Below are 25,793 nucleotides of genomic sequence, written 5' to 3'. Positions count from 1 at the left end.
ATGACCCTTTGAGCAGTGAGATCATGACCTGAGCCAAAGTCAGATGCTTAACCGACTGAGCCACCTAGGAGCCCCCCACCCTTTTTTAACGTTTATTTTCTCTTTTTATTTTTTAAACACTGATGTATCTTAAGAGCAGGGTAAAGACTGTGCCCCAGAGAAAATGTGGCATGTAAAATCAAAGTGAAAGTGGGTAATGCAGCAACCTTCCAGAGCCAAGTCACACCAGCATGAAAAGCAGATGCTCACTTCCCAGGGTCTGCGGGTTGGAGTTCCCAAGCTAAGATTCAGCACGTCAGCTTTAAATGCCTCTGCCTATCTTCCGACAGAAAGCACTGCCAAAGGTCTTCAAAGATATGTTGTGTAAGTGGTGACCTTTCAAATAGTATCCCCTACGAGCTGCGTGCACCTGCCCACATGATGCACGTGCTCTGGGGGACTTTGCCTAATCTTCCTTTCAGCTGAGACCTCACTGCTGGAGGGGAAAGCAGGAATATAATCAGCTCAAAGTAAACAGATTACTAGGCCAAAGTCTCTGGCAGTTCAGATCCTAAATTGTGAGGTTTGGGTCTAAAAAAGCCCAAGAAATCAGAAGCACCTGGCACAGTCACATCGGTGTCTTGGTGAACAGGAACGCAAAGAAAATAGCAACTACCAAGGAAACTGGTTAGGCGGGTTTCTCGAAGCAAAGTAAACGAGAGCACTTGAGCCCTTCAGCCTCCAAGAAAAATGGCTCGTTCTGTTGCACTGGCCTAGTAAGTGTGCCCACCTCTCTGCCTGTGGCTCCAGCCATCTATGGTGGCCTGGGAGACTCAGCCTGTCCCCTCTCGCCCTCATTAGTTCCCCTGAGACCCAAACCAAGCCCCACTCTTCTCTCTGTGACCCTGCCCACTCCAAATGTCTTTCTTCCAAATTCATCCTACATATTTTGCAATGACTTTTCTTAATGTTTTCTGTTTATTTCTATTTACTTAAGTCCTGCAGTTTTAAATTATTTCATAGTGTATCACCAAAGGGGAAGCCCTCTGAGGACGAAGGCCATGTCTGAGGCTCATGAACAGTGCAGGAGATCAGGCTAGGGCAGGAGGGCACAAAACACACTTCCAGTTACTCTCCAGTTAGTTACTATCCCTCAGAGGATTCTCTCACTGTATTTCCCTCCTATACCAGATGGGGTCTAAGACATTGCTTCCCTCCTTTCATCTGTGTTATGGGCTGAATGTCTGTGTTCCACCAAAATTCATATGTTGAAGCCCTAACCTTTAAGGTAATGGATGGTATATTTGGAGGTGGAGCCTTAGGGAGGTAATTAGGTTTGGATGAGGTCGTGAGGGAGATAGTTCCCTTATGAGAAGAGGAAGAGACAAGGAGAGACATCTCTCTGTCTCTCTTTTCTTCTTTTTTAAATGTTTATTTATTTTTGAGAGAGACAGAGTATGAGCAGGGGAGGGGCAGAGAGAGAAGAAAACAGAGGATCTGAAGCGGGTTCTGTGATGACAGCAGAGTGGAGCTCGAACTTATGAACTGTGAGATCATGACCTGAGCCGAAGTCAGAAGCTTATTAACTCACTGAGCCACACAGGCGCCCCACCCCCCTCTACTTGCACACATAGCAAGAAGGTAGACACCTATAAGCCAGAAGAGGGAGGGGGCACTCACCAGAACTTGAATCTGCTAGCACTTAGACCCTGGACTTCCCAGTATCCAGAACTGTGAGAAATAAATGTCTGTTGTTTAAGCTTCTCGTCTATGGTATTTTGTTATAGCAGCCTGAGCCACAGAAAGTACCAGATAAAAGGCACCTATTATTTGAAAACTGAGCAGCCCCTCCCTTGCCCCGTCCTTATGAAGCATGCACAGAGAGCCGCAAAGCAACTGTCACTTATGAGCCCTTGACTTTAATGTGAGAGTTAAAATGTCTAGCAGCTTCTGAAGACCAACCTAAAAGCCCAAACTCGAGTAGTCAAGTAGATACAAGATGGGTCATCACAAGAGGAACAAATGTAGCTGACAGCAAGTTGGGTCTTCCTGACACTCCTTGCAGACAGGAACATGGAGAACAAGGAAAGGGGCAATGTTCTCCTCAGTCTACCTCAAAGTCTCAGGACTTAGAGGTCAATTATGAAATTAGAGGGGCATTCAAGGACCCATCAGCCCACGATATGTGAACATTTGGGGTTCACAACACCTTTTGGGTCACCTGGGGGGATTATTAGCACAGGTCAAGGAATGGTGACTGGGGAACATGCTCTAGCAATAGGCAGTTCAAGAATCGCTGGTATCAGAAAGTCTTCCCCATCCTCTGGTAGCCCGGAACACTACATAAATTGCTGTTGCATTTTAAGATGTATATTAATGTCACCCTCAAATTCTGTTAGATAGTGAAGCCTGCCCAAATCGCCTCACTGGCACTTTAATCCACTACTGAAACTCATTAATGAATATGTCAAAGTCAGGCTCTCCCCAGCATCACCCTGGGCTATCATCACAGAACACTTTCACAATTCACGTCTGCTTGATGACAAGGAGCATTCTCCAGCCTCCTTTGATGACCAAGCCAATATTTGTGACAATGTTTCTTGAATTGAGACTGCAGATGTCCCAAAAGGATTTCCTTCCCAGAGTGGGGAGAAGACTGGGATGGTAGATGGCCAGCCAGGAGGCCAGGACTCCTAAAATGCCTGCCTGATGCCACCCTGTGGCTGTGAAGAATGCATCCCACCTGGCCAGAACAGACTTGCAAAAGCCATTTCTACAGATGTACTCTCAAGCCTCTTGGCAACCTTTGGACGACAGGGTCTTTTGTTCATTCACTCAAGAAACAGACAAAAGAAAATCCAAGTTTAGAACTTGGAGGTTCCTGGAACTCTCACCTACCCGGTGTCTTTTTGTACTACCTTCACATCAGAATGACCTGAGTTAAACACCCAACCATCCTGACCCTGAGCAAGAGGCTCAAGAGCAGCCTATTTCTGTGGACTTTTCCAGTGTGGAAGGCAAGTTCAATAACAGAGCAAAGACCCTAGAGTAGGCAGAAAGACAGGCTCTGCTCATCCTACCTGTACCATTTAAGAAGTGATTCTAGTATGGTGAAGGGTGGGAAGGTCTTTCCATTAAGTCACTAGTGATTTTAAAAACAAGTTGCATTTTCCAAACATGGTCATCTTTCCTTCTTTCTCTCTCCAGGCTCCACAAATCCCATCTCCCCTCTCATTAGTACAGCTGCAGCTCGCGAGGGCTTTACCTGCTATAGCCTCCATGTTGCTGTAAGAAGGTGCTATTTGCTTCAAAATAGCTTTGCAACCCATGCAAACCAGAGAACAGAGACTCAGGAGAAGGGAAAGGAGGAGAAACATGTCATAGGGAAAACAACAGCTAAAAGAATTAGAGGTGAAACCCCAATGGAAAAGGGTTCCTTCACTTCAACCACCTGCTGCTCAGTGTCTACTGCGTAGATGGCAAGCTACTGGAGGGCAGGAACTGCGTGTGCCGCTTCCTTGAATCTACCCCCCAACCATGCCCAAATTCTTAGCCCTGCGATTTCCTGCTTTCCACATAGTAGGAGCTAAAGTAAGCGTAATGTGGAGCGCCTGGGTGGCTTAGTTGGTTAAGCATCAAACTTCTGCTCAGGTCATGATCTCGCAGTTTGTGAGTTCAAACCCCACATCAGGCTCTGTGTTGACAGCTCAGAGACTGGAGCTGGCTTTGAATTCTGTGTCTCCCTCCCTCTCTGCTCCTTCCCTGCTGTGCTCTGTCTCTCTTTCTCTCTCAAAAATAAATAAACATTGAAAAATATAAAGTAAGTGTAATGTTCAGCTGTTCAAGCGAAACAGACACAAATACCTATTGTGACAAACAAGCAGTTATTCCTGAGTGTTCACATTGCTTGTTAAAAACATACATTTGGGGTGCCAGGGTGGCTCAGTTGGCTAAGCGCCTGACGTTGGCTCAGGTCATGATCTCACAGTTCGTGAGATGGAGCCCCACATCAGGCTCTGTGCTGATAGCACAGAGCTTGCCTGGGATTCTCCCTCTCTGCCCCTCACCTGCTCATGTGCACTCTCTCTCGCTCTCTCTTTCTCTCTCTCTCGTAAAATAAATAAACATTTAAAAACATTTAAAAATGTTTTTTTAAATGTTTATTTTACTAGGGAGAGACAGCATATGACCAGGTGAGTGAGCACTGTAGTACGTCAGCGATGAACCACGGGAATCTACCCCCAAAGCCCCCCAGAGTGCACTGTATATACTGTATGTTAGCCAATTTGACAATAACCTATATTTAAAAATACATGTATATAACTTTCAAGTACTAAAAAAAACCCCCAAAACCCATACATTTCCCAAATCCAGTGAATCCAAGTCTATAAAAGAGGGGGACTAGGTATCTGTATTTTTATTAGCATGCCAGCAGATTCCTATCACCAAGTTTGGGAAATGCTGAAAAAAGCCACACTCTGTGGTCAGAACAACCAGGTTCAAATTCCAGTTTTGGAACTTCTTGGCTATATAACTGGAGTCTCAGTTTTCACACCTGTAAAATGAGAATAATGTATACTTTGTAGCATTATTTAAAGGATTTAATCCCAATTTAAAGAGAATAACAAAGGCCCAAATGCACAGATGTTCCCTAAATGTTAGTTTGCCTTCATCCTAAAGACACTAGGGAACTAGTGAAAGCTTCTGAGTAGCTTATGTCCAGATCGTTGCTTTTAGCTTTGACCCCCTCTGCAACAACCAGTCAAATGGGTGCCCCAGCCTTTTCTGTAACACCTCCAGTAACAAAAGATCAAATTTACTATCCCCGGAAGCAGTCCATTCCATTTTCAGACAGTTTTAATCATTAGCTCTTTCTTCCTTCTGTTGAGCTGAGATCTGCCTTGGGTGACAGAACAAATCTAATCCCTTTTCCACATGACAGGGTGATGCAATTAACTTAGATAAGGAAATTGAGGAGCAGTAGGTGTGGAGGGGGGTTCAATTTTGAACACACTGCTTGTTTGAGACACTGTGGGAGCGCAGCTTCATGCACATGCCCAGCAAGTAGTTGATATGCAGGTCTGGAGTTCACTAAAAAGATCAGGGATGTCATTTATACAACAACAGGATCTGAAGCTGTGAAAATAAATGACATTGCCATTTAGGGGGCAGAGCTAATGAAAGGTACTGAGGAATGGTTAGCAAGACAGAAAGAGAGCCTTTAAAGAAGCAAGTAGGTAATTTGTGGGAACAAATGTGGTGAAGAGGTCACACCAATGGCAGAGAATCAGTGAATCAGTCATTGAATGTGATGACTAAGAGGTCACCGTGGATCCCTGACGGAGCTGAGCTTCTGCTCCTCCGGAGCCTGCCGGACTTGCTTGGAACCACACCACCATGCTGAAAAGCAGATGCACACTTCCTTTCCTACCGAAAGAGAGGTGATTTGAAGACATAGCAGGAGTAGGTACAGAGGACTCCAACATTTCCCAACATGGATTTAAGATGGACTTCTCCAAATAAGGCTCCCATGCTCCTATCCTTTGGCGAAACACTGCCTAGTGCAGACCCTCCTGGAGATGAATCACAGTAAAAGACTCTGTTTTCCTCTTTTCACATGGCATTGGCCCAACTTACTGAACCACTGATTTTGCACACAATACTTAACATCTTGTGGAACTAGTGTTTCTTGGCACATAATTCAGCAAATGTGGTAAACAGAAGAGAGATAACAGTTTAAGGGACTACTAGTATCAAGGGAATGTTTTTCTTTTCTTTTTAAGAACGGAAGAAACTTGAATACATACTGAACAATAGGGACGAAGTACAGCATGGAAGGCCAAACAGGCATGAAACAGCACAGAACAAGCCAGGCTCTGGTAGAGAGGTTAGCTTAGTGAAAGACCTCTGCTCACTGCTTTAGCCATAAAATATCATTTCCCTTGATTAATTCTAGTGATCACAAATGTTCATTGTTCTAAACAGTACTTACTCTCCTCAGAGGACACTGATGTTATCTAGATAAGGTTAGGGGCAGATGATATAAACTGTATAAACTGATTTGCTAGAAACAGAGTGCAGTCTCCACCCTCCTCCCCAGAGTTAGACATGATGTATCTCTTCCCCAGGTCAGAGAAGGCTGTTCTAAGTCTTTTAGGTGTTCCAGGTCAGGAGCTAATGCCCCAATCCCCCTACCCAGGCAGGGAGAGCTCTAGTACAGGATAGGTGGAGAGAGGAAATCTAAAAATAAAGCTCTCTGAAGAAACTGTCTTGCCTAAAGAGCAGCTTCCCACGCACCCTGGAGTGCCACATCTGCGGGGGCTGGCAGCACGGGAACGGAACAATCCTGACCAAGTCACATAAGTATTACCCTCTTGCTGGGGGCAATACCACATTTCTGATTCCCCCGTCAGTGCCACAGCATCTAGGCTGCAGACCCAGAGCAGGGGCTTAGTGACAAAAAACAGAAGACTGAAAAGATCATCAGTGACTGGCCCAGCCTTCCTCCAGCTCTCCTCCCTTCACAGCAGGAGGTGAGCACGGCAAATGTGAAGAAAGCTGCTCTCAACAACCAGTGAAGTTGAGGGTTCATTTTTTAAAAAGAACCATGAAGGGTTCTAGTGGGCTTCAGACTCAAAGCTGGGCTCCCTTGGCTCGGCTCTTTGCAGTAGTGTCAGGGACTACCAACTGAGGGAAAAGAACATCAAGCACCATGACAAGAACTGCAATTAGCATTTATATCCACTGGCTAGCATCGAGTCAAACCCCAAAGACAGACCAGTTGTCCCACTGCCAGGCAATCAGCAAATGTAGCCTTCCTTCCTAACCTCCCCCAGCATGTATCAGAGGCCACCAGAAAAGTTCAACCCAAGAGTTTAATACAAGTCCACACCTAAGCATTAAACACACACACACACACACACACACACACACACACACACACACACACACACACACGACTATCTCTGGCTCAGGGGAGGAATCCCACCACCTCTTACTCTAAGGATTTTAACCTTGGAGAGATACAATATGTACTTGCACCACACTGTTTGGAGTTTTGCCAAGAAGCTTGGACAGGAAGAAGAAAACTATCCCTAATTCTAACGAGGAGTCCATAGTGTTCATTTAGCAGTCCAACTCCCCAAGAGGTTTGTACTTTGACCTGACAAAGTATCATAATGGGCCTCAAGGGTCAACAGCTCAACCTTGGGCAGTATCTCAGAATAGCTTTCAGCAGCAATACACTCAATGCTATATATCCGTTCCCTCTACCCACCCTTCCTGGGAACCATACACCATTGCATCCCATGTCCCATGATTCAGATACAGCAGACCAGCACAGCAGGGAGCAAGAAAACACCATTAAAAAAAAAGAGACCCTGGGGCACCTGGGTGGCTCAGTCGGTTAAGTGTCTGACTTTGTCTCAGGTCATGATCTCGTGGTTTGTGAGTTTGAGCCCCGAGTCAGGCTCTGTGTTGACAGCTCAGAGCCTGGAGCCTGCTTCAGATTCTCTCTCTCTCTCTCTCTCTCTCTCTCTCTCTCTCTCTCTCTCTCTCTCTCTCTCTCAAAAATAAAGACATTAAAAAAAAAAGACCCAGAAGCAGCAACCTGTCAGTTTTTGGTCTCCTGTAAAAGACCTTCGACCAGAATAGAGTGATAGCTGATATGCTCAGATACAAATCCTGATGTCTACTATGCATATGTGGAAGGGAGGGAATGCCAAGCTTTCTCCTCAAATCACAGAATGCAAGCAAAGGACTCTGAACATTTGAGTGCTATTTGAATACTGACTAGCAATAATCACTCAATAGTCTTTTACAATTAGAGCAAAGTGAAAGTTTCTCATACTGAGTCATTCATGAGCAAAGAGGAAGAAGCCAGTTCGTAAAAGGGAGAAACACTGACCATAAAGTACACAACCTGAGCATACAGTACACAATGTTGCTTTAGTACTGGGAGTACACACTCCCTACCCCACTAGTTAAACAGGAAGGGCTGTGTTGGCACAGAGCTCCCCTCGTGCAGCACAAGGCCTGGTGCTCAGAAGTGTGACTTACCTGACATACAAAGACCTCTTCTCACTTGTTCGGAGGGACCCAGACCCAGAGCTCATGCTGCTGTTCATCATTTGTTCTCGCAAGTCATGTATCTTCGATTCAAAGCGACTGTACTCTGTCAGGGAGACAAGGGAACAGACAGGAAAAGAATGAACCCAAGAAACCGCACCAAGCCTGTGTGACAGTGGCTAAAGAGCCAGGAGGACACTTGACTTCAAAGCAGCCACAGCCAACAGTCAGTCTCTGCTTTGATAAGTAGAGTCCTTCCTCCAAGCACAGACTTCTTTCCAGCCCCCAACTAAGAGAAAGAAGAAACACACCTGAAAAAGGAATAACATTTAGACATACCAAATGGAAAAAGCTTTTATCTGCCTTGAAATCTCATGTATCATTAAAAAAAAACAACAACAACACACAACAACAACTGGAAAGCGCTCCAGTGCAGCCTTCATAAATCTTTGGAGCAGGGCACTAAGGCCCAAGGATAGCAGATGGGAAAGGAGACTTTCCCAAAAAGTGGATTGCAGAGAACAGATGGCCCTGAGACACAGGGTGGAGGGGCTGGGAAGGACCTGAGGCCATTAGATCATTGTTAGGCAAGGGAGATGACTGGTTTCCAGATGACTTTGTTTTTGGAGGTTGGGGGGGGGTGGAGATTGAACTCATGACACAAAGGTAAAAACAAACAAACCTCACAATCAGATAAGAAAATCTTCCCTTTTAACAAACAGGGTCTTTGGTTTCAGTAACAAACATTAAAACAGAAATTCTCCCAAACCAAGAAATCTGCTGTCACCTCTCTCCTCCAAAATCATCTAGTCCGTGAGGTTGTAAGTCCATATGCCCAGCTTTATAGGCCACTAATACCATCACAACAGCCTCGAAACAGCCTTATCACTCTGGAAAGGCAACTACAGATTTACACCAAACTTAAGAAAACCTGATGGAGGAAAGCTCCCTAACCGTACAATTATTTTAAGAGGCTTTTTTATAGGGATGCTTTGCTGTGACATTCTCCTAGTACATTTAAAATATGATATTCACCGGGGCGCCTGGGTGGCTCAGTCGGTTAAGCGTCCGACTTCGGCTCAGGTCACAATCTCGCGGTCCGTGAGTTCGAGCCCCGCGTCAGGCTCTGGGCTGACAGCTCAGAGCCTGGAGCCTGCTTCAGATTCTGTGTCTCCCTCTCGTTCTGACCCTCCCCCATTCATGCTCTGTCTCTCTCTGTCTCAAAAATAAATAAAACATTAAAAAAAATTTTTTTTAAAAAAATATGATATTCACCTTTTTATTCCCCCTACCCAACACATACACAGTATTTTTTCAGGTCTGTACTGGCTGCATAAAATGGGATATATCTAAAGCACAGGCTGTGAAAATGGTAGAAAATAGGCATACCTCATTATGACAAGATGATTTCAAAGGAAAACAGAACTGATAGTTGGGGTTGAAGGTTGTGGAACTGTTTTAAAAAACCAAACATATTTCCAGGGAAAAAGAATTCCACAAAAGCATTTTCATGCACCATAGAGGGCTGGCAAGAAGCATCCCCATCTAGTCTGTATGACTCTACAGGCAGAAAACAAAACACCTGTTCCAACACCTGACACTCCCCTTCCCTCAGCAAAGCAACCTGACCTTCAGCCTGCTATAAAGGGAAATGCTAGAAAGCCTTAAGAGGATGGAAGGAGTTCTAATTCACACAGATCCTCACCAAAGTTTCTTTTTGTTCACTCTGGTACCAATGAAGCCAACCCGCTAAATCCATGCCATTTAGCCATTTATTCATTCATCACACACTGGTGTTAATGGTGATTTGTCCTCATTACCTACTCCAGTCCCTGAAATCCTGCAGGAAGCAGTTAAGTCACTGACTCACTCATTAAGTGTTGGGGGAAAAAGACAGCAGCTGGACAATGTCCCCGATCTGAGGGTTACAAGGCAACACATCAATATCAATGAGGCGTCGCAATCTAAATGCAGAGGGTGGTGACCAATCTGTCATAGAAACCCTGGACTGCCCAAGAGTGCAAGTGCAGCAGCGGGGCCGTCTACCTCTCTGCCTGCCTGGGGAACTGGCCCTACTCCAGAGCTCAGCCCTCCACCCTGGCCCTCTAGTTGGCTCCTTTCTGGTCGTCCTCCTCACTCAGTCCTCCTCACCCGCTAGGAGGAGAACTTGGTGAGACAAAGAGATTTCTGACCAGGCAGCTCTTTCTTGGGGAAGATAAAGTAGAAGGCAGAAATGTGAATTGAACCCAGAAAAAATAGATAACAAATCTTTTTTTAAATGTTTATTTATTTTTGAGAGCGAGAGAGCACACAAGCAGGGGAGGGGCAGAGAGAGAGGGGGAGACATAGAATCCAGAGCTGGCTCCAGGCTCTGAGCTGTCAGCACAGAGCCTGATGCAGGGCTCAAACTCATGAACCGTGAGATCATGACCTGAGCTGAAGTCGGACGCTTAACCAACTGAGCCACCCACGCACCCCAAAAATATATATCAAATCTATCCGTAAGCCATTCTTCCCCCATCTCACAACTTGTTTATGTATTCCCTTCTTTGGAATTGACTTGCCTGCTGAACTCCAACTTAGTAGCAGGTCATTGCAGTTGCTTAGTAACTATGTTTCTTTAAAAATCCTTTAAAAAACAACCACCAAACCACTATTTCCTCAGAGCTCCTAATAGGAGGTTGATAATGCTGGGCCAGAGGGCCCACTTAAAATAGACTACAGAAAGAGAACAAGGCTGTTGCTTTAAGGGATCCACTTTCTGTTTTCTATGTGCTACTAAGCTTTCAAGTCTATTAAATTGTGTTTTATTCATTTTTTTTCCCATTCAGATGAACCCTTAGACTTCCAGCCTACCCATCAGTCTCTGGCTTTTATTTGTAGAATTACCTAATGTCCACCAAGCACAAAGTAGCCTCTGAATAAATGATTGTTGGGTAAATGAGGAGCAAATTAGAAAACTGTGCCCAAGTTGGTGCTTCTGTTCTCAAACTAATAAACCTAATGGTTTATTTAACTGATGGCTGCCAGTTTCACTGAGGGCTTGGAAAGGTAGTTAAGAAGTACTCCCATTTACTTTTATTCCCAAGGTTAACTGGGGGGAGCAATTGGGGTGTATGGTTTTTAAACACCCTTTTGTGATGTTAATAACCCACAGTGGGCATCTGATTAACAGACTTTGTGTATAACAAAGAAAAAAATAATTCTAACAAAAAAAACCCATTTAGAATAGTCTTAAGATAGATAGTACCTCATCTTAATATTAGAAGCATCATTTTCTAAGGACAAAAGTTCCACTTAAAAAACATCTGAATTCTCAGATTCTGTGTCTCCCTGTCTCTCTGACCCTCTCCTGTTCATGCTCTGTCTCTCTCTGTCTCAAAAATAAATAAATGATAAAAAAATTAAAAAAAACCCAAAACATCTGAATTCTGAAACCTCACAGTTTGTCAAGGTCCCTCCTCCCCTCTTCCACTTATAACTAATGAAGCCATTGCTGGAAGGCATCTCTTAGGCTGAAGTCACTGCCTAGTCACTGCCCACCGGACCAGCCTCCAACCCAAAGGTCCCCACTTCAAATAGGCTACTTTAAAGAACCAACACTTATTACTTAACTCTCAAGTCTACTAAACTGTGTTTTATTCATTTTTCCCATTCAGATGAACCCAATCATTTGTGACCCACAAAGATATCCACAGTGAGTCATCACTCCCTTGTTCCCTTTGCTAATCATGGAGAGAGAAATGAGGGGGTGGGGGCACAATCAGACGTCATTCTCTGAAACAGGGTTTCTCACTGACCACCTGGGATGCCTCTGAAAGATCAGGATTTTGGATCCAACCCCAGACGCACTGACTCAGAATCTATTCAGCAGGCCCATGAATCTGCATTTTCACCAAACATCAAGGCGATTCTGATGTCCAGTTAAGTTTGAAACTGCTGGTCTTGGCTTACAAAATTGAGTTTTGTTTTGTTAGTTTAGGGAAAAGATAAGGTAGCTATCCTGCACTGTGTATGAAAAGGAAGATAGGGCAAGAGGGCTGGAAAATTCTCAAAAAAAATGGCAATACAATTGCAAATCCCACGGGAAAGGAAAGTGCTAGAGGCCTCTGTCCAATATGCCTGCAAAGAAAGCTGATGAGTTTTACACTTTTTTATAATAGTAGCACATGATTTTTAAGAATCTAACTTTTTCCTTTAGACATTCCTATATCACTACCCCACCCCACTACCCAAAAGTAACCAGTTAGTATTTCTAGCATGTATCCTTCTCAACTTACTTCCCTGTATATATTATTTATATACATATATTCACAACTCATACAGATTCCCATAAATCAACTTTTTTTCATCCTCTAATAAGTCATGGAAACCCATCCATGTCACTACATAGAGATCTATATCATTCTTTTTAATAGTGCAGAGTATTTCATATTATAGATAGAGCATAATTTATTCAGTCATATCCAAACTGATGTGCATTTAAATTGTTTACAATTTTTTACATTTATTTTTATTTTTTATTTGAGAGAGCGTGTGCGTGTGTAAGCATGCATCAGGAGAGGAGAGAGGCAGAGGGGGAGAGAGAGAATCTTAAGCAGGCTCCATACTGAGTGCGGAGCCCAACATGGGGCTTGATCCCATGACCCTGGGATCATGACCTGAGCCAACCAGGTGCCCATAAATTGTTTACAATTTTTAATATTACCCCCAACGCTGCACTGTATATTTGAGCATTTCTATAGAATAGATTTCTCAAAGTAAAACTGCAGGGTCAAATTATATGCACACAAAAACATTTGACTGGCACTACCAAACTGAACCCCAACCTTCTGAAACCTTTATGACTGGAAGTGAGGATAAATTGCTATTCTAAAGCTTCCAGCAGCCGTTTCTGAAGAAGTAGAGGCAGAACCTACCTTTGAGGATAGATTGATCTTTTTTGTGTGGGGAAAAACACTTCAATGAGACTTTTGGTTTGGCAAAAATAAAGGCAAGATTGTATTCTGGAATGGACATGGACAAAGACAAAGGGGAATCTCAAATTTTCTCCCTGCATAATCACAGAAAAGATCAGCCTCCTGTGGGTGGAGCTGCTGATTCAAAAGGCTTGTGCTACCACCTATATGATGCTCTACATGCACTCTGGAAATACTTACCTCTAGACTTGACCACTGTGCTTCCCCTACTTGATAACCTCCCTGTTACTATAAGCAACCCCCCCTTTCCCCTGCACACAACCAGTGTTTCCTCAAGTACTGATGATGTTTGCTCCTAATTGCTTCCTCAATCCACCTCTTTCTAAATTTCACTGTTCTTGCCTTACTGTTGATTTTGCCTCTTCATTTTCTCTTGATTATCCTGAGTGATAGAAAGAAGCTATTCAAAGATTTTAAACAGATGACATGATCAGGGGTGTGTGTGTATCACATTGGCTATTGTGGGGAGACAAAGTGTGGTGCCTCACATGTAGATTTAAGTTTCTTAACAGCAAAGGACCATGCTTTCTCTTTTTCTCTAGTTCCTACAGCCCCTAGTATAAGTAACCCCTGCTCAAAAATGTCCAGCTTTGGAAAGCTCTCTGTTCGTTCATTATTAGACTAGACAACAGTATTCAGGAGAAAATTCTTGGGTTAAGAGCCATCTCTTTTGCCAGCTGGTCCTAATTTTGGTGTCTAAAACAACACAAAAAAATGATGGATTTCTTCTTCATAATAGTAGTATGAAGGAATAGTTTAAAGAAGGCCAAAGAGCTGGGAAAGCCTAGAGCAGGTTCCAAGAATACTGAATAAGCCTGAATAGAAGGTAGAGTATGAACAGGGGAAGGTGGGCGGCCAGATTGTAAGAGTTTGAGATAAGAATTTTTTTTTTAAGTGTGTGAAAGGCATGGATGGATTTTATTTATTACCCTATATCTACAATTTGAGGTAAATAAAATATAAGCAACACATAAAAATGCCTATTTCTGCTACCATGTAATATAATTCTCCATCGTGAATATTGTGATAAAGCTAGTGAAAACTCTATGCCATCACGTACTCTAGTTTCTTATAGCTGGTATTTTACAACTCTCATTGTCCGTGAAATCCCAACACACGTAAGATTCTCCCATGAAGGGTGCAGGACTATCAGAGGGCACAGAATCAGCTCGTGGACCCCTCCCTCCCCACACTGGAGCCTCAGTGTTACAAGTCGAGATCTAAAGTAGCGAAGGCAATGGAAATGCGTGGGGCCTGACTAGATAAGACTTTTCTTACTAGGCTAGGGGAACCACTGTCAAGTGTTTAAATAGGGACGTGATAACAATCAGAACTAGGTTTGGGGGAAGATTATTCTGGGAATGTAATATAGAATGGAGGACAGAGAGAAATAACAGAGACCAGAAACCTCTTCTAATAGAGACAATGACCTGAAAGGCCTGACACAGCAGGGGGCAATTGAGAATACAAAGAAGGAACAAGAATCAAGAAATATGTTGGAACTAAAAGAGATAAAATTTGATATCTGATTGGAGGAATGGATCAAAGGGTTCTGAGTTTTTCCCTGAAAGACCAGGAAAAAGTACAATAACATCAGCCATAATAAAGAATAGTCATCATGGCCTCAAAATCAGCTATCCCTTCTCCAGGCTAAATATTGTTACTTCTGTAAGTATTCTTCATCTAACATGGTTTCCAGACCCTGTACTATTTCTCCCTTTTAAAATCCAGTGCCCAGAATTTGTGATGTCATTTCCTTTACAAAATTATAAGCTCCTTGATGTGGTTTTTGTTTCCTTCTCAAAGTTTGGCAATCGGCACCCTTGTTGAGTCAACAAACTTTTATTGAATGTGTTAACTCATGATAAAGATCTGACAGGACAAACCCGGACACTAATTCTCAGTTCTGGCTCCTCGGGAACTAAGGTAAGAAAAAGTACAAAACTTTCTCCTTCCACCCACCCAAAAATGCTAAAAACTGGCCAACAAAACCACAAAGCATTTATGCAAAACTCTGACATGTCAGAGGTTTCAAGATCTACTTAATAGCCTAATAAACCATCAAAGGGGATTGAAACTGCAATTTTCACTAATATGAACTAGACACACATCCAAGCCTCCAAATCCATCTCCCCTCTAAGACTTTGCTCTCAAATCCATCTGCTTTCCTAATGACAAAATTGTCCTCAGAATAAAAAATGACATTTGTCACTAATTCAGAAAAGCTGAAAGGGGCTCAGTTTCGCAACCCACAGAACATTTATTTGGGCCTATTTGATTATGGGTAGGAAAATGTTGTAGAGATAGGAAACAAATGGTACCAACAAAGGGTGCTTATTCTGCGTGTGGTATAGACTACCAATTATTTGAATGACGATAGAAAAGGGAAATGGTACAAAATAAAATAAAAGCCATGCCTATCAAATGTGGAAATGACAACAAAGCTGGGGAGACAACTGGATGACAGACTTTAGACACACGGACTGTGACAGGTAGCAACAGTAGGAAGACACACAAAAAAGAAATGTAACTTCCTGACCTTGAGTCCCCACACAAATACTAGGCAGGGAAGACAGGGCTGAATAACAGCATGTATATTGATTAGCTAGAAACTCCAAATAAGTTGATAGCTGCCCAAAGGCTCATTTATTCTTACAGAAGTACAGATGTTCAAATCTCAAACTCACACAGCTCTTGTTTGCCATTAGCTGAGCTGCCATGAGCTCAAGGGAATCACCCATTGTGAAAATGTACAGAACTGTGGTGGAAATGAAACAACCACCTCATGAGAGTCACAGATTTTGATCAGTATGAATGGTATGTTAGGTTTCTACAGTTGCCTTTGGAGTGCAAACCCTCAGGACTGTTTGAATTACAAGCATCTGTCTCAACAATATAGCTCATGTTTTCCAAAGAAATGGATGGAGCTGAAAGTAAAATAAGTCCATCAGGAAGATATCTGTCATTATGCAGGTAAGTATATGAGTAGCCAAACAGCATGTTTCTACAATCACAAACTGGTCTCTAGAAAAATAATATGAAGCCTATTGCTTGGGTTAGTTTTTATTTTTTTCATTTTGATTTTGTTTTTAGTTATTTGAAAGAAAGGGAGAGAGAGAGTGAATGAGGGGCAGGGGGGTGGGGGAGAGAGAGAATCCCAAGCAGGCTCTGCACTGTTGGCGCAGAGCTCGACGCGAGGCTTGAACTCACGAACTGTGAGATCATGACCTGAGCCAAAACCAAGAGCTGGACGCTTAACCAACTAAGCCACCCAGGTGCCTCTACTTGGGTTAAGTTTTTAATTATGGGGTCTACTAATTAAAGAATCTAAGACCTCTAAAACTAGTCAATTCCTCTGGTCCCTTCTATTTTTGACATAATTATGATTTTATGACCAAGACAATGAGGTCTATAAGGAATCAAACCTAGGATGAGTCTAATTTAATTTCTAAATATGATCTATAAGAAGGAAATCTTCACATCTGCAAATAATCCTAAATTCTCTGGGTCAAAAATAATACCAAATCAATGGGTAGAAATTGCAAAAAAATTTTTTTTCTTAAGGCTATGTGAGAGGCAGAAAAGTGGCAAAGAGGCCTCAATATGAGCAAATATTGCTTGAAGGAAAATAATTTCTGCTCTACTTTTAGAACGGGCTCAGAACTATGACTAACCCAGAACAGACACCTCAGTGTCATTGTTCTCGTCCCTGCACTGCCACAGTGTGCTTCCTCAGCCATACACACACATAGCCAGGGTTCTGGATAGCATCCTGATACTGGAAATGAAATAGAAAACAAGACATGCCAGATTAGCATGCCATGAAAGATTCCAGTTTATCCCTATATAGAGACTGGTTGTCTCTGTCCCCCAAAGAGCTTACTGAGGATGCAGGAAGAGCTACTGAGTGAAAGTGCTATAGTATATATATAAAGGTTTCATGACATTCAGCCACCTGTTCTGAAATGAGTAGAGTGAAAAATGCTTTGATCTCACATCAAGCTAAGAAAAAGTTATTCACAGAACCTTGCCATTGGTCCTTATCACCTATCCCAGGTGACCCAGCAGACTGGGGTAAAAGCCTCAAATAGGGCCTTTTCTCTATTTCAAAGGAACTTCATGTAGTATATTCAACTGCAAGATTAACAAAGCCTTTAGCTCCTTTACCCATAAGTCAAATTGTATGTAAGAACCACCCCAAGACAAAAACCTCATCCAGAAAACATGAGAATGAAGTCAGAATATACCTTCCCCTGCTCTCAAGGTAGTGGGTAATCTCATCCTCAACAATCTTTCCCACATAACAGAGATGCTACAACATGGTGACTGAAACACAACATTTTATGACTAAGCTTGCTAACCTGAGTTAATGTTAGCAGATTTCTACATTTTACCAGGTCAACTGAGAATCTAGAGTCAAATGTTCTTCAGAGTAGTCACTCTGACAGGATCACAAATCCACTGGTAATCTTTATTGGGGTATCAACTGATTTTCTGGGTCAAGTTTCTGTAGAAGGAACCCAGAAAATGGGACCTAGAGAAAGCCTCTTCCTGTTAATGTGGTCATCTGTGGCCACTTTTCAGTAACTGATAATTCCAGAGTAAAATATTACAGAAGAGAATAAGAAACCCAAAATCCAAATTGCGTGTGTGTGTGTGAAATAAAAGATTAAAGTGGGACTTCAAAACAGTAGGGAAATGATGTTTTATTTATATGTAATAAATGCTACTGAGGAGCGCCCAGGTGGCTCAGTCGGTTGAGTGTCCGACTTCAGCTCAGGTCATGATCTCTCAGTCTGTGAGTTCGAGCCCCACGTCGGACTCTGTGCGGACAGCTCAGAGCCTGGAGCCTGCTTCCGACTCTGTGTGTGTCTCTCTCTGTCCCTCCCCGACTCACACTCTCTGTGTCTCTCTCAAAAAAATAAATAAATAAATATAAAAAAAAAAAACACTACTGACATAACTCATTAAACATTTGGAGCAAAAATAAGGTACTATCCTGCCTTACATCATAAATAAACTCTAGGCAGGTTAAGGTTTTAAATGCAAAAACAAAAACATTAAATAACTAGAAGAAAACAAAGGTGAATATTTATTTTCTGTCAGGATAGGGAAGGCCCTTTTAACCTACAGGTAGACACTAAATGCATAAAAGACAACAGTGATAGGTTTGACTACATAAAAACATAAAATATCTACACATCAAACTAAAAAGGCAAACTACAAACTGGGAAAAATCTTTGTAATATACATGACCAAGAATTATTATTCTAACTACATTTAAGTTTTTACACATTCATAAGTACTGATGGGGGTGTCTGGGTGGCTCAGTTGGTTAAGAGTCCAACCTTGGCTCAGGTCATGATCTCATTGTTCATGGGTTCGAGCCCTACATCAGGCCCTGCGCTGACAGCTCAGAGCCTGGAGCCTGCTTCAGATTCTGTGCCTCCCTCTCTCTCTGTTCCTCCCCCACTTACGCTCTCTTTTTCTCAAAAATAAATAAAACATTAAAAAAAATGTTTAAGTACTGAATACACCTCAGCAGAGAAATGGGAAAAAGGTGTGAACAGGCAATTCACACACACACAAAATGACCAATGAACATATACATACACACACACACACACACACACAACACACACACACATTCAATTCTATTATTAAAAAAAGAAATAGGGGTGCCTGGGTGGCTCAGTTGGTTAAGTGTCCAACTTTGGCTCAGGGCATGATCTTGTGGTTTGTGAGTTTGAGCTCTACATTGGGCTCTGTGCTGACAGCTCAGAGCCTGGAGCCTGCTTCAGATTCTGTGTCTTGCTCTTTCTCTGCCCCCCCCCCTTCTCTCTCTCTCTCTCTCTCTCTCTGTCAAAAATAAACATTTAAAAAAGATATAAAACTGCACTATACATGATAAAGTAAAATTAAAATATAAGTTAAATAACATTTTTTACCTATCAAATTTGCAGAAATTTAAAATAATACTCCATGTTAGCAAGATCTCAAACTACACACTCTTTATACTGTTGGTGGAGGTGGAGCCTAATTTGGCAAAATATATCAAAAGTCTTTTTTTTATTATTTATTTTAGAGAGGGAGAGAGCTCAAGTGGGTGAGAGGAACAGAGGGAGGAAGGAAGAGAGAGAGGGAAGGAAGATAGAGAGAATCTCAAGGAGACTCCATGCTCAGTGCAGAGCCCAATGTGTGGCTCGATCCCACAACCCTGGGATCATGACCTGAACTAAAATCAAGAGTTGGATGCTCAACCAACTGAGCCACCCAGGTGCCCCTCTATCAAAGGTCATAAACATGTTCATACCCTTTGGACCAATAATGCTGCACAAAGGAATTCATTCTGAAGAAGCAATACCAGATTCACAAAAGTCTCATACAAGGACATCCATCAGTGCTATTTATAAGATAAAACTTGGCAACAACTAACGTCCACCAAAGGGAATGGTTACAGGAATTATGGCAATACATGAAGAAATATTACTTAACTAGTAAAAACCATTTTAGTAAGATATTCATGACATTAAGTTAAAAGAAAGGATACAAAACTGTCTAAATTCAATGATTCCAGTCTTGAAAGAGATTCATACATATTATATGATACATAAAAGTTTGGAAGGAAATAACACCAAACATATAGCCACAAATACACAGACATAAACTGGTTATTTCTGGAGGTAGTTTTACAGGTGATTTGAATTTTTTTTTTTTACTTTGTATTTTGCTATATTTTCCAATTTTCTATAAATCTGAATGCCATAGTTTTTTTAAAATTTTTTTTAATGTTTATTTATTTTTGAGAGAGACAGAGACACAGTGTGAGTGGGGTAAGGACAGAAAGAGAGGGAGACACAGAATCTGAAGCAGGCTCCAGGCTCTGAGCTGTCAGCACAGAGCCCAATGCGGGGCTCGAACTCATGAACAGCAAGATCATGACCTGAGCCAAAGTCAGAAGCTTGACTGACTGAGCCACCCAGTGCCCCCCAAAATGCAATACTTTTATATCCAGGAAAATATGAATATAATTTGAGGACGGTGGGGAGGCAGACTGAATAGGACAGGCCCAAGGACAAAGTCAGGATGCACAAATGTATTAGAAACTCCCCTCCACACTGCTCCTGGCTCATTCATCATTTTCCTCTGGGATTGATCATTTAACCAGTTGCAGACAAATCCCCTTACACATATTATCACCTCACATCTTATTCAAAAATGGACCAAAAAAGTGTTGCCAATTCCTTGCCAAAACCTAGATATACCACATCTACCCTATTTCCCTGATCTACCACCAGTCCCACAACCCTGTCCCATGAAGGCAATCTGGCCCGTCTGACATGACTTGTTCGAACCTGGTAAACCAATACCAGTTCTTGTGCTTACTATTTCTGAGTGTTTACAAAATAACACTTGATAATCTAGTCTGGAATTTAACCCAAGATTTGCAACATTCTTCCTCCTTTTTGAAAATCTGAAGAACATGTATGTAAACCAGACCCTTAATGTATTTAAATAAAATTTATTATTATATTTACATAAAATATATTAATTTTCTTCTTTTGGTCTATTCAAATTTTTATCATTAATTTCATCAAGTGGAAAAACTCCCAAATCTTTAGGGCTCTTGTTTTTTTTAAAGATATCTAAATTCAATGAAAAGTAAACAAAGGTCCATTTCAAAACAATGAAATCCTCATTACAGAAAAGAAGAGGGGAAGACAAAACCCTTATTAAAGCAAGACTGTTATTAGCTCAAGACTTTGTGATTCAATAACAGTCTAGGTACAAACAGAACTGTAAATTGAATTTTCAACTCAATTCCATTTATCTAACACAAAATTTGAGTTAGAAGAAACATTAGAGATCATTTTGCACAGTCCCCTCATTTTAAAGATCAGAAAATTGAGGCCCAAAGAGGTTGACTAGCATAAGATCATTCAGCTAACTTAACGTCAGAACTAGAATCCAGGGCCCTGGCTCTCCTCCTCCAAGATGATTCCCATAGAATTTAATGACCGTGTGTGTGTGTGTGTGTGTGTGACATATATAGCATATAAATATATATATTAGCATATATATGCACACATAAAAATAGATTTATATATGTACACATATACATATATTCTTAACATAAGGGAGCAAAAACTGTATTTTTTAATTTCAGTGACAATGACAAGCCCAAGTTATTCTACTTCTCCTACTTCTCTAAAACAAGGAAACAATTTCCCTATTACAGAATATAAGGCTAAACCTTTAAAGAAATCAACAGTGTAAGTAACACAGTCAAGATTTCAACAAGCAGAATGCCTAACTAGCTCAGTCAGTAGAGCATGTGACTCTTGATCTCAGGGTTATGGGTCTGAGCCACATGTTGCATACAGAGATTACTTAAAAAAAACTTAAAAAAAAAAGATTTCGACAAGCAATACACTGAATTAAAAGGATTATCTTTAATTTTTAAATTGTTTTTATTTTTTTTTTTAGCGTTTATTTATTTTTTATGAACGGGGGAGGGTCAGAGAGAGGGAGACACAGAATCTGAAACAGGCTCCAGGCTCTGAGCTGTTAGCACAGAGCCCGACGCAGGGCTCGAACTCACGGACCGTGAGATCATGACCTGGGCCGAAGTCGGCCACTTAACCGACTGAGCCACCCAGGCGCCCCTAAGTTTCTTTACTTTTGAGAGACGAGAGACAGAGCATGAAGAGGGGAGGGGCTGAGGGAGAGGGAAACACAGAATCTGAAGCAGGCTTCAGGCTCTGCACTGTCAACACAGAGCCCAACGGTTGGGGGTAGGGAAGGCTCAAACTCACGAACTGTGAGATCATGACCTGAGCCTAAATCGGAGGCTTAACCAACTGAGCCACCCAGGCATCCCAGGAAATCTTTAATTTTTTTAATGTTTCTTTATTTTTGAGAGAGATACAGAAAGTAAGCAGGGGAGGGGCAGAGAGAGAGGGAGACAGAGAATCCAAAGCAGGCTCCAGGTCTAAGCTATCAGCACAGAGCCCAAGGCAGGGCTCAAATCTATGAACCACGAGATCATGACCTGAGCCGAATTCCAACACTTAACTGACTGAGCCACTCAGGCACCCCTAAAAGGAAATCTTAAAAAGCTATAACTAAATAAGAATTCATTCTCATTACTATATATTATTGTAATCATTCTACAGTATCAGTAAAACTGATGTTTTATAAGATTTTGTCTCAAACCATCAAACAAGGCCAAGAAAGCATCTGTCTAGCTAAGTGCAGAATGCTTTGCCACCTCTAGTTACCATGTCCCTGGGCTACATGGAATACAGAAAACCCCAGCATAAACACACATATCTGTATATATAAAGTTCAGCCCAGGAGGCAAAACTGGAAAGAAAGCTAACATTTTTTCTCTTTTAAGGTTACATACAGGGTAGGCCTAAAAGGGTGCAGCCACTTTGGGAAAAAGTTTGGCAGTTCCTCCAAAATATTAAATGTTAAGTTACCTTATGACCCAGCAATTCCATTCCTAGGTGTGTATGTATACGTGTGTGTGTGTGTGTGTGTGTGTGTGTGTATCTCCAAGAGAACTGAAACTATGACCACACAAAAATTTGTCCATGAATGTTCACAGCAGTAATAGTCAAAGGGCAGAAACAACTCAATTGTCCATCCTGATGATGAATACATAAACAAAATGGGATAAAGCCATAGGGTGGAATATTATTCATCCATGAAAAGGAATTAAATACTGACACATGCTACAACAGGGATGAACCTTGAAAACATTATGCTAAATGAAAGAAGCCAGACACAAAAGACCACATGTGGTATGACTTCATTTATATGAATCAGCCAGAAAAGGTAACTTTATAGAAACAGAAAGTAGAATAGTGGTTGCCTAGGGCTAGGGGAGGGGAGAAGTTGGAGGAAATGGGGAGTGACTGCTAATGGGACAGGGCTCCTTCTTGGGGTGAGGAAAATGTTCTAAATGTGATTGTGGTGGCAGGTGCACCACTCTGAACATTCCAAAAAACACTGAACTGTATGCTTTAACTGGGTGAATTGTAGGGCATGTGAATAAGCTGTTTTGTTTTTAGGTAGGCCCTATCACTTTTATCGGGTCAGCATTCCTAGCTAAAATTATCTACACCCAAGACTTCAGCCCCTCCAGCACACAGTGATAAGAGTGAAACATAGTCCCTTACCCTCCTGGTTCCCTCTAATCACCTGAGTAATAACATAGTTGGCCCGCTCTGGTCTTGAGTCAATTTGGAAACAGGGTGAGAATCAAATCAGGGGCTCAAGCAAAAGCAAAAATGAATGGCAAACAACAAGCATGCGAAAAGATGCTCCATGTCACTAGCCACTGGGGAAATGCAAATGAAAACCCCAAGATATTACTTCAAACGCACCAGGATGGCTAGAATCAAAAAGACTACCACTAACAAGCATTGGTGAGGATGTGGAGAAAGTGGAACCCTCACTCTGCTGGTGGGAATGTGAGGTGCTGTAGTTGCTATGGAGAACAACCCAGCCATTCCTCAAAAGGCTAAACATAGAGTTGCCATATGATCCAGAAAGTATACATACCCAAAAGAAATGAAAACACATGTCCCTGCAAAAATTTGCATGTGGATGCTCATAGAGCATTATTCATAATAGCCCCAAGGTGGAAACAACCCAATTATGTCAGATGATGAAAGGATAAACAAAATGTGTTGTATGCATATAATAGAATATTATTCAGCCATAAACAGAAATGAAGTACTGATATATGCTACAACATGGATGAAACTTGAAAACAGTTTTAAGTGAAAGTAGCCAGTCATAAAAGACCATATATTATGTGAACCCATGTATATGAAATGTCCAGAATAGGTAAATCCATAAGAGATGGGAAGTAGATTACTGGTTGCCTAGTACTAGGGGAGATGGGGACATGGTTACAGCTAAAGGGTATAGTTTTCCTTCTAGGTTGGTGAAAATGTTCCAAAATTGATTGTGGTGATGGCTGCAGAACTCTGTGAATATTCCAAACACTACTGAATTGCAACCTTAAATGAGTGAACAGTAGGGTCATAAAAAAAGGAATGATAAATACGACTCCATTTCACTTGAACAAATAAGAAATGCCTACTTACTGAATTAATATTCTTAAACCTGCACACATTTGCTATCATAGTCAAAGTAAACCAGCTCCCACCTTTTTGTTCCTCCCGGGTTCCCCCACAATACCATTTTGTAGCAGACTTCCTGAGCCCACTTGCCTTTTTTAGGAGCCTGTAGGTCTCCCTCAGGCCTCCAGCGGCTGGTCTACTCCCTGGTTACTTCTTCCTTTGGTGCAGGAGTTTGGGGCCATCAGGACTAAAAAGCTGACATTTGCTAGTTGGTTTTACTCCATTTGTTAACAGCTTCTGGCACCTAAAGAGTCTCAGAGCAGTACCTTCTGCTGTGTCCCGATGTATCTGGGTAGAAAGGTGGGCTCACAGCTTCTCTGCTGTGATGGGAGGTAGTTGTGGCCTAGAGGCTAAAGCCCTGAACCTGAAGTTCTCAGGAAATCTGACTTGGAACTTTGATTCTGCCCTTTACTGGCTGTGTGACCTTGAGCAAGTCACTCAACCTCTCTGACCCTCACCTTCCTCATTTGTACAATGGGGATGATACCACCTATCCCGCAGGGATATCCTGAAGATTGATATTTACAAAGCCATCTGGAACACAGACATACTCACTAATTCAGTACCACAAAACATGGGACAGGCTGTAGACTAAGTGGTGGGGACACAAACATGAATGCAAAAGGAGCTGCCTTTAAATTGTTCGGTGCAGAAATGCTGTTAACAGGACTTCATTTTCTGCCTTCCCTACATTAGCCTTCTTTCAGGATAGCAGAAGGAGTTTCAAAAGTTTAATTCTTTGCCTTGATAAACTTTCACCTCTGTGCTCTCAAGAGAGATCACACTGATAGGGCAGCAGCTATGTTTACATCTTTCATTCTCAAACAAGGGGAGATGGGATGGTTACTTAAATGTTATGGGAAAAACACTCCTTTTATGCCTTCAAGTCCTTATCACCACTAATCCTTAACTCTTTCAGGCCTTACCTGCAGGCATTTCCAAGATGAAAGTGTGCTTACTCAGCATTTTAAAGTTAAGTATGGAAAACTCATTCTCACTCCCTTACCCCCAGCCTGTCCAGATTTACATGCCAGGTGGAAAGACTGGTCGCAAAAGATCAATTCCCAGTTTAGCTACCTTAGTGACGAATTTCTGGCTCACCTCCTGATTTGGGGCTCAGGGTTTACTCTAAAAACAAAAGGGCTTTCCAGAAAAATACTAGCTCAGCTTATAAATAGAGGCTGACATAAAGTAACTAGGGGGGGAAATGTAGGAGATAGTTTCTAAATTAAAATGTTAGTACACGAAGCCCATCCTTCCCTTGGTGGAGCAATTTCACAAATCACAGAAAAATATTTTTCATTTTAGAATAGACTGGGAGAGAGCCTTTGCCAAAAGCCAGTTGTCTAAATTTTCAATTTGAATTTTAAGCAGGATTATACGTGCCCAAGAACATCATGCTATTTTTAGCTAATAGGTAGGATTGCTGTGTCCACAACAGTTTAGAGAAATCAAGAGTGAAACTATTAAATAGCATCTCTCACTGTGGCATCTTATAATTTAGCATTTCTATTCCTATTTTAATATTTTCCAAAGCTTCATCATAAAAATACACGTAAAGCACCCATGCTAGGCACAATATGGAATTAAAATAGACATGGTTTCATAT

General features: G+C 41.8%; 1 protein-coding gene across 7 annotated transcripts in view; it reads right to left on the bottom strand.

Annotated features, from left to right (window-relative positions):
- DLG3 (discs large MAGUK scaffold protein 3) overlaps positions 1–25,793 on the bottom strand; it is a 57,272-nt gene that overhangs the window by 19,121 nt on the left and 12,358 nt on the right. For 6 of the 7 annotated variants that reach the window (XM_042974485.1, XM_042974486.1, XM_042974484.1 and 3 more), the window contains one exon: positions 8,038–8,152. In XM_042974485.1, coding sequence (XP_042830419.1) covers positions 8,038–8,152 — 115 coding nt within the window. Of the gene's footprint in view, positions 1–8,037; positions 8,153–8,385; positions 8,560–25,793 lie in introns of those variants that run through there. The other variant, XM_015544490.2, reaches the window with a different exon arrangement.

This window comes from Panthera tigris, chromosome X, assembly GCF_018350195.1.
Source record: "Panthera tigris isolate Pti1 chromosome X, P.tigris_Pti1_mat1.1, whole genome shotgun sequence".
NCBI classification, from domain to species: Eukaryota; Metazoa; Chordata; class Mammalia; order Carnivora; family Felidae; genus Panthera; species Panthera tigris.
This window is presented reverse-complemented; position numbering and strand designations above follow the sequence as displayed.